We start from the raw sequence: 10,266 nt of genomic DNA, 5'->3' as shown, positions 1-10,266 counted from the left end.
TTGCTGTGATGGTCCACGGTGAAAGGCACCCCATCCAGAGCCTTGGAGCACACCACACAGCGAAAACAGCCGGGATGGTACGAGTTCCCAAGAGCCTGCAGGATCTGGAAATGAACCAAACATCATTTTAAAAATGTACCAGTGTGTATGTTTGCACAGACGTGTATATGTATTTGTATCCTTTTCCCCATTTTTTGTCCTTTCTACTTGCAGTATCTACATTTTTATTGTTTTGTAATCGTACAAATCCATTTGCAGCAACTCTCCCGTAATGTATATCTTGAATTTCAAAGTGGTTATCGCTACATTCTTTGTCTGAAAGTCTCTCTAAACAGTGTATGAATCGGTCGATCTGTAATTTTACAGCTGCTTGATCACTAATTACTGTTGCGTCAACATCCTTTACTTTCAATTTAGTTATCAGACCAGAGAGTAGTTAGTGAGGGTTGACTGAACAGCTAGAAATTATGAACGAAAACACTTAAAACTTTGAGACCTGAGCGCGGTTAAACCTTAGAATCACACGGACTCTCTGTGAGATTTCTATTTATATATATATTATGGTGGGATTATGCAGTTCAAATATGGTAAAAAAAAGTTCTTAAGTTAATCGCTACAGAGACTTATTTCTTTATTTATCAAAAAAACCAAAGGCAAACATTCCACTGAGAACGTGCCGTGGGAACCCGAAGAGGAGCCAACGAAAAGACGTCACCGAATTTCTCTATCCTCTGGAGAGAAAGAAAAAAGGCATTCTGGGAAACATAGTCACGCAGGAGAGGTTAAGAGTTGGGAGTATATTCCCTTCAAATCTTACATAAGTCGCGAGTTTAAGGTGGTATTCACGCACGGCTCACCTGTTCGAGAATAAGGTGGCCACACACGCTACACTTCTCAGCAGCAGCCTGGAATCCTGAAAACTGTAATTACAACAAAGAGATTAGCATTAGTGGAAAATCAATCCTCTGACTCCAACTGTGTGTGTGTGTGTGTGTGTGTGTGAGACGGATGACAAAACACGCCTTGACCTCAACTCTTACCATGTAATCCTCTTTACAGTACACAGAGCCGCTGACATTGTAGAAGTCCTTGTTTCTCAGGGTGCGTCCTGCAGACGGGAGGGGAGACTCGGCGTTAACAGTAAGCGGCGTTTGGTAAAGGTGTTGGTGATCGGGTCATCAGTTTGTGTCTGTGTGTGTGTGGGGGGGGTGGTGGAGGTGGAGGTGGGGGTACTCACCACAGGACACACAGGTGAAGCAGCGTGTGTGATAGAGGCTGTCCAGAGCCTGGCAGGCATTGTCCGCCCCGTACACGCCTTTCCCACACTTCACGCAGGTTCCTGTCGACACAATGGGGGTAAAAAATAAAATAAAGTAAAAACACAAACGTGCATTTAGGTCGAGAGAGTTTAATCGCCTCGGCGGCTCTTAGCACTTCGTTTACGACGCATTCCAAGGGAATGTGTCTGAAATCCAACTCCACACAAAGTGTCAACACTTGTAAATCCTCTCGTTCGCACCACCTAGGGGATTTTCACACAGTTAAAAACCCGGTAACCAGTGCCAGCCCCCGTTTGCTCACCCAACTCCAGTGTCTGCGCTCAAGCTCTGTTATTAAAAGGGAAACTCCGCCGGATCTGACTTCTCCTGGCAGTCGCTCCTAGAAAATAAGACGACTCTTTCTTCTGGAGTTTTTCCCCCCCCTTTTAAATTTGACTTTAAACCCCGCAATTGGAGCAATTTGGAGATTAGAAAAAGATTACACTTTCCCCCCTTCCTAAACTAGCAAAGGAAACGGCAATAAAATTAGTAAATTATAACTTTTACTGCTTCGTTTTGATGATTATCTAATACCAGATCATTTTATTTCCAGTTGAAGTCAATGAAAAAGTTATTTCAGCTCTTTATAATCACTTTTTATTTTAGTTTGCTGTCTGCTAAAATGACTCTAGATCAACATTAGCCAATCAAGCCTCTCCAAGAAAAATACAGTTTAGTCTAAGTACATGTTCGGCACCACTCGAGGCACTAAATGTAAAGTGGAAAACTGGTGTGGTGACCCGGGCTGCAGCGTTTCTGTGATCTATTTAAAGGGTCTGCCTGGGTTTTTTCTAATGTGGCTGAGGGAGTGCCACACAAATTGAGAATTCCTACACTCTTGGACAGTCCCTTCGATATTTAGGAACAGGCACGAGTCTCTGCCAAAGCCAGGAAAACCAAGGACGGCCAAACTCGAGGCTTTTTAAATTTAAACGTCTGAAGGAAGCGGCGACATGTGGAGAAAAGTCGGGATGGAATTCATTCAGGGACTTTCTTTTTTTTTTATTAAAGGGCTTTTAGGGTTTGTGCAAGAAGAGTTACAAGAAATGTCAAAGAAATGAGGTTGGCGTTAAACGTTTCTGTACCTAAAACTGATTCATGTCAGCAGTTTTTAATGATTATGAGACAATATCTTGAATTTCTACTTTCTTTTTAAGCGTGAGCGTTTTACTATGCTCAGCGTTACACTTTAATATAGGTGTGTGTGTGTGTGTGTGTGTGTGTGTGTGTGTGTGTGTGTGTGTGTGTGTGTGTGTGCGCGTGTGTGTGTGTCAGCTGAGCGTCCTCATGGCTCAGAGCTTCTGATTTCGTTCTAATGGCTGAGAGGAGTACAGTATTGTATGTCCCCTCCGGGCACACATACCTGAGCAGAAAAACAGGCTACAGCACACCGCCCCTGCACACGCCGAGGCAGCAACACATACACACACACACACACACACACACACACACTCATGACTCACATACACACACACTGCGTTACTGTGGCCTGAAGTCACTCGGGGGAAACACACCCTGCCACAGAGAAACAATATACACACATATATTCATCCAGCCACCGTAACACACTCCTACAATCACTCACACACACACACACACACACACACACACACACACACACATCCTGAGCCCTAATCTTCTGTGACTCACAGTAATGGTCGGAGCTGTGTTTATACGGCACCATGTAATTTGCGTCTGAGTGTTACAGCAGGATCTTGCAGTCTAATGGCCGTGTAGATCGGCTGCATTAGCCCCTCTGTAGCAAACATCAGCTGACTCCATGCTCCGTGTTTGGGCTACAGGTGTGAGTGCGCACATATCTGCCCCGCGTCTCCCTTTCTTCTCCTCAGCCCGACATACCTACCTTGTCTGGATCGGTTTCTCCAAGCGCCTTTATGCTTTTGCGTGCATGTCTCTACAGGTTCCGATGCACCATCCATCCATACACTCTTTCAACTATTAATCTGTCCGTGCATCCATCCATCCATCCATCCATCCATCCATCCATCCATACAACCCTTTCATTTAGAGAGAAACCTGTGATCTGACACCAGGCTGCGAGGAGGACAATAATAACACACCGAGGGCGGATGCTGGGTGACCTGGCGCTCTGTTATGAACGCATGGGATGCCGTGCATGAACGGTGACGGCGCTGGCTCAAATTAGGGAGGGGGGATGTGATTTTACGATTCAAGCCTGAAAAACATTGTTAAAATTGAATAAATCTCACCAAAGAACTCCTGGCGGTTCTCCGTGGCCTCCCTCCCACCTCCGACTCCTGGATCCTCCAGAGGTTTGACCGGCCCTCCGGCTGAGCAAGGCCCCAGCGTTGACGCACTCGGTTTGGAAAGAGCTGTCAGGGCCAGAGACTCCTTCAGCATCAGGCCGTCCAGGAGCCCCTCGCCTTGCAGCGCTGCATCTCTCAGCAGGAGTCGGGTGAGCTCTTCTTGGTACCGGGTGCCGGGCAGATCTGAGTATCGGGCACCCCCGTCTTTGCCTCTCATTCCTGCCTGCTGTTCTTCCCACCACTCCGGGCCGGCCTGGTAGCACGCCGCTCCTGGACTTCCAACAGCAGGTGGGTAGGAGTGTCGGCTATCGTGGGCCCCTGGACGCATCCCTCCGTCCAGGTATTGAGTCCAGGCCTCCACAGGGGTTACCCCAGCCCTACCTGGAGCACCGTAACCAGCCGCACAGCCCCCGGTCTGCATGCAGGGGGACTGCTGTTGTGGAGGGAAGCCTCCAGAGGCAGAGTAGCGAGAGTCGTAGCCCAGGCTGATGCCGCTGGTCCGATTGCTGCTGCAGCGGCTCCCCATGGGGCTACCCCCTCCGCCGCCGCTGGCCGTGCTGGAGGCGAAGCTGGACCTCGGACTGACCAGCACCGACTCCTGGAATGACGGGCTCGGACTCTGGGTTGGTCCTGGAGGATAAAAGCAGCCTCCTCCAACGCCTCCTCCGGGAACATCAAATGTGCGATGTGGTGGATGAGAGAGGGATGCAGGCCTGGGGCTCTCCCACAGTTCACTGCCCGTGCTCAGGCGTTTGTAAAACAGAGCCTCCTGCAGGGAGAGGCGTTTGTGCCTCTCAGGCTCGGACAGGTAGCCCGGCTCTGCCAGGCTGGCATCACCGCCACCACCTCTGGGAGCTGACCCATATCCCGCGGCGGCCGGGTATGGCGGGGGAACAGAGAGAGGCGGCGGCTGGGAGAGAAGCTGCTGCCGTCTGACCAGCTGCTGGAGCTCGAGGGAGTAGCGCCGCTGATTGAGGGACGCCTTTGAACCAAACGCTCCCATGGGGTCACACTCTGGACCTAGACCAGACTCGCGCCTCGGGTGGAAATCGACGCCTTCGCCCAGGTACCAGGAAGCTCTTTGCTGGGGCGAGCGACGCCTCAGCGGTGCCAAGGTGGAAGGGTGAAGTTGCTGCTCACCATCTGGAGGTATGGCACCCACCGTGGAGGAAGGTGGCGGCGGGGTGAGGAGCTGAGAGGGAGGCATACCCATCCCTCCTCCTCCTCCACCACCACCACCACCTCCTCCTCCTCCACCTCCTCTCCCACTCGCTGGAACACATGCATCGCTTGAGAACTGGCCAGGTCTCGAGGGCGAGGCAGCTGCAGAGCTGGGAGCCGGTGGCAGACCGCTGCCCCCACCGCTGCCTCCGGAGATGCCAGCATTGGCGTTGCTGTTATTAGAGTTGTTGGCAGAGTCGTGTTTTTTCTTTGAACTGTTGAATTTCACACTCCCCGAGTCCGTTAGCTTTAACTTCTCCAATAATTTGCTTATCGGCCTGTCCATGATGAAGCCTTATCGCGGGTTTTTAACCTGTCTGGGCAAAGTCAAAGTCCTACAGCTTCTTCTTTAATGTGCTCAAATACAGTGTGGGTAGACACACAGCAGAACAAAAGATGTTCAAGTAAATCACTACTGGCCTTGAAACCTTATATACACACACAATAAATACCAATAACAGATAAATAAAGACCTTTTTAAGACATTTCAGGGTGGTTACATGACTTTTAAGTCCTCTGAGTCATCATGTGGAAAATCCACAGGTACATGTAGGCTGTGGCAGGGAGGAAGAATCCATTGGATTGTGTTGGACTAATTATTTTTCCAAGTCAAGGAAACATGAAAAGGAAAGGAAAGATCACTTCGGCGTGACCTATGGTCGTGGAGGGCCTCCTTTGTGGACCCTCATGTGGCTCCTCCACATCTGCATCTTTTTAAAAACACACCAGTCTTAAACACACTTTGGATAAAGTTGGTGTATCCGGTGAAGTGTGTGTGTGTCTATGAGTATATATATTTTTAAATAACACAAAGCGCTGGTTACAACAACCACCACCACTACTACAACAACTACTTCATGTGGGTCCAGTGTAGACAAGAAAATAAATCCGTTTGTGCACCGATAGTCGACTCACCCGACTTCTGCCATTCATCTCAGGGCGTAAAAATAAAAAAATAAAAAATAAAAATAACTAAATTAAAACGACACACACACAACACGGCGCTCCTCAGTCCGTCCGTCCATCCGCCTGTGCTCGCCTGCTTTTATCATTCCTGTCCCGGCTTGACTCGGTGGGATAGTAGCGGTAGAAGTTTGGAAGAGGCAGAGAAGGAAACGCGGACAGGGGGAAACCGGTGCTCCGTTATCGGTTACATCCCAAACAGACCGGCGGCTGGACGGCTGCTGGATAAATAAAATCCCTCCCCGTGTGCAATGCACGGTCGACAACTTTGTTTCTTTCTTTCTTCCCCCCCTAAATAATTACTTACCTCCCCCCTCTCTCGCTTTTTCTTTTTTGTCAAAGTGTCAAGTTAGTCACAGCGGTGTGAGCGACTTCTGCTGGCGCTTTTCAAAATAAAAGCATCCCCTTGCAACCGCTATATTCAATATTATTATATTTCGCTTCACATCACATTAGATTTAGATTAGATATACTTTATTCATCCCAACACGGGGAAATGTACTTGTTATAGAAGCAGAGGAAAGTGTAGCATACACTACAGAATTGGAAAAAAAGTAGAAAAGACAAAAAAAAAAAACACAACAATAAACAGACAGAAATTAAACAATAAACACGAAAAACCTTCAAAACAGACAAGTACTGAGGATAAAAGTGGCATGATACATAAAAAAGAGTATTGTAATGTAAATTGACCATGATACAAATAATAATATTATTGCAATAGTAGTGATCATAATATAATATACATAATATGCCACATTCACGTTTAATATTTAAACATATTCCTTATACCCTTAAAATGGTTAGTTATTCGGTTACACGTCGAAAGCGGTGCCCCGTGTTTGTCTTTTATTTTGAAGGTTGGACCGCAGTGCGGCCGGTGCTCCGGTGCTCCGTCCGTCCGTTCAGCTTGACTCTAGCCGAGCTCCTTTATCAGTCAGCGGCTCTTTCCCCCACACCAGGCCGGCCGGGACACCTTTCCACCAGCCATGGCTGTTTCGTCATTCATACGCAAAAACTCCCTCAGATGATGTGCCCACTCCGCCAAGACCTGCTCTTTAATAACACAAATGAAAGCTTTAATGTGTATTTTAAATGTAATGTAATATCCCAGAGCTTTCAGCCACATGATCTTGATTTAACAAGTGTCAAACCAAAATAATGAAAAATAAAAAGTTTTCTGCCATTTTAAATCCAAACTTCAACCCACGCACGGCTGTAGCTGCCACTGAGTAGTATTTTGGGATAAAATGTGTTGACGGTATCCACAAGTAAAAGGAGCAGTGCCACAGTTTAAAAAATACTACAAGTAAAACTACTGAATTCAAAAAGTAAAAGTACACAAGTATTACCACCACAACAACCTTGATAAAGTACCAAAAGTACTCGTTATGTATATAATAATAACGAATACGTCACTGGATTAAAGTGTGCAAACTACTTATATACTACTATACTATACTACTACTATATACTACCAAGTAGTTTACTATATTATGATATATCATAATCTTCAGTTTTAATATAACTTACATACAAGTTTAAGTAACTAATGTGTTGAATAGGATGTATAAAATAGCATAAAGTGGAAATACTCCAGTAAAGTACTTTGAGTTAGTTAGTTATATTTCATACATAGTTTTACTTCATTATGACTCAATCAGTCTTTAAATGTGTGTTTAAACAGATTTACGATACTGTTGGCTATTAATAGATTAATAACAGTAAAGTAAATAAAGATTATTTATGTCTATACAGCTCCTCTTCAGTGCTTCATAATAAAAGACAAAATAGAGAATGTTCTGTTTATACATCTGTTTATCAATCACGTACTTTGTAGAGATTTTTAAAAAAATATAAATTAGATGCAACTGAGATGACATGTCTAATTTGGATCATTTGAGTTCAACTGTCAGAATAAATTAACAATGAACTGGTGACTACACACACTTACATTTAACATTGTTTTTAGCATAAAGAATAACCTATAGTAACACACACTCTAAAATTAAATGCACATCAAATATAAATGGGCCCATCTGGAGCATTATCATATTTTCTATGCACTTAAAATGTACTTTTATTAGGCAGGTATGTGCACACATACAAAAAAATGTGAATATGCCACTTTAACTTTAAAATACAACTTAAACATTAAAACATAAATAACAATAACATGTAATATAAAGTATAACACCATGATTAGGGCCTTTTATTTACTCTATGCTACTTATACTAACTTTTACTTGTATTTTTTTACAGCTACTTTTAAGTTTAATAAAAGATCTGAGTGCTTCCTCAAACACTGCTTCAATAATTAAAAGTCAAATCGTATAAAACTGCGTCGTTTGAGGCCAACGGCACTACTTTATTATACCACCAGCCTGTGGAATGCGCGGAGGGACACGGCGCCTGGAGGTGGTTGGTGAATTTTTTCGGCGTGTCTGACTTCTCCAAGGAGGATTCAGGGTAAACATCCCGCTACTATTTCAGGACTGGCCGGTATTAGTCAGTCCGGATTCCGGCTGTTTGTGGCAGTTAACGGACACACCACAAACACAGCAGACCCTGTTAAAGTCTCGCTGTGTTTGGATAGACACGCACTATATCTGCACCCTGGAGCACCACCACCACCCACCACCTCCACCACCACCCCCTCCATACGGAGCCTTTCATGGCCCCTGCGGTTCACCGGAGTCCCTGCAGCAACCTCTAGCGTTTACTTCACAGGCTGCGAGTGGGAACTTGTCTGAAAAGCTAACAGAGAAATTCTTCTGGGCTTAGTAGCGGAGCAATTCATACAAAAACAATACTTTGAAGAGCTGCGGCTGGCTGTGTGCTCTGTCTGAATACACCCCGGATAGTCCTCTCCTTCACCGCCTTGTCTTAATATTTACCACCTGAGTGTGATTTATGCAGTTATGCAATTAGATTAGGTTTCATTCTTTTTTAAGTTTTTGTTCAGAGTGACCTAATTTTCACCAAAACTTAAAGTGTAAAGGACTCATGAGAGATTTGTAACTTTATTATGAATTGGAAAAATTCATCAGAGAGAGGCCTTGATATCTTGACTTTGAGTCCTAAGTGTAGTTTAAGCTCATAGACATGTATAAATATGGACAGCATATCTGTGACAAGACCAATAGGTATGAGTGTGGTGGCTCTAAGATGTGGATTATGCATAACTTTAAGCCTTAATATAATTTAAACAGGTGAATTATATCAAAATTGAGACAGATTTGGTACTTCCAAAAAACCCTAACCACTCAGGATTCCTGCCTACCGCCTAGACTCTGGAGTTCCTCAGACTCTACATCTCGTCTACATTCCTGTCTTTGAACCTCGGATATCCTCGATCTTAACCCCTCACCGGTGACTCTAACCGTCTAGGATCTGAGCTATGATCTCATCTTTAACATCCTAAGTACTAATCAACTTCGAGGGGATTACTCAGCCATACCTCATCCTAAAACACAACATGGATTCACCCACCACCACCACACATCATCTCAGACTAACCAGTATAGCGTAAGAAGATTATCCAACACCAACAGGAGAGCAACTCAGCATACTTGACTATGTGATCGGACAACTCGGGGACCACTTCCCCTAACTATTATAAATCTGAGGGGTCACAGGGTGATTGAGGATGTAACAAAACAGAAAATAAAATACTTTCCCAAAGTTTTCACTACATTTTTACTATTTTATTGTGATATTTGGGATATTTTCACTTCTTCAGACATCTAAAAATAGACAATGTTAAAGAAAACACATGACTTTTTAAAGGCGAGTCACTCTTCTGAAAACAGTTTCCAGTTGATGACATCCCCATGACATCATCAGGGGATATTTTCTCAGACTTGACAAAGCTCATCCAGACGGTCAGGTAACAGTTTTTATGGGCTACTCATGACTAGTCACCTGAGTTTGACATGTAAAACCAGTCAGTGTGCTTTCCAGAAAACGTGTACATATAAGAACAAGAAATAGCAGATAAACGCGCTATTTATAAGCCAGAAAAACAAAAACTTTTCACTTTTTTTTAAAACAAAACAAGTCCAGAGTAACTAAACAGCACTCTTACCAAATCTGGTTCTCATCTAGCGTCAGAAAACTGGATTGCAGCCAGTGAGCAGGCTAGAAATGATTGCTGAAAAGCAAAGAAATGAAGTCTGCTAAACATCTCCAGAGGGTGTAATTCATCACCTTATCAGATGCCTTTGATAGGCCAACATTGGCAACAGCACCCATAAATTTGATAACAGAAAAAAAGGTGTACAGAAGGCCTTTTACATGGGAGATACTGACTGACTTATAGCACCCCAACCTTGCAGTGCATCGTGCAAACTATACATGGCAGCTTCATTACATGCTTAAAAATCAACCAGTGGTCCTCTGCTGAAATAGTATGTGGTTGTACTAACTAGATTCACATCACAGCAGTGCAGCATATACATTTTCTTCTTTCTCTT

General features: G+C 44.5%; 1 protein-coding gene across 1 annotated transcript in view; it reads right to left on the bottom strand.

The window, feature by feature from the left end:
- ajuba (ajuba LIM protein) overlaps window positions 1-6,154 on the bottom strand; it is a 10,085-nt gene extending 3,931 nt beyond the window's left edge. Inside the window, exons 1-4 of the mRNA XM_027283517.1 lie at window positions 3,551-6,154; window positions 1,238-1,339; window positions 1,041-1,108; window positions 858-920 (exon numbers count right to left, since the gene is read on the bottom strand). Of these exons, the coding sequence (XP_027139318.1) occupies window positions 858-920; window positions 1,041-1,108; window positions 1,238-1,339; window positions 3,551-5,114 (1,797 nt within the window). The 5' untranslated portion in view covers window positions 5,115-6,154. The remainder of the gene's footprint in view (window positions 1-857; window positions 921-1,040; window positions 1,109-1,237; window positions 1,340-3,550) is intronic.
- Between the last annotated feature and the right edge of the window lie 4,112 nt (window positions 6,155-10,266).

The sequence above is a fragment of the Larimichthys crocea genome, chromosome I, assembly GCF_000972845.2.
Source record: "Larimichthys crocea isolate SSNF chromosome I, L_crocea_2.0, whole genome shotgun sequence".
Classification (NCBI taxonomy): domain Eukaryota; kingdom Metazoa; phylum Chordata; class Actinopteri; family Sciaenidae; genus Larimichthys; species Larimichthys crocea.
The sequence above is the reverse complement of the archived record's forward strand: the minus strand, read 5'-3'. Positions and strand labels throughout refer to the sequence as shown.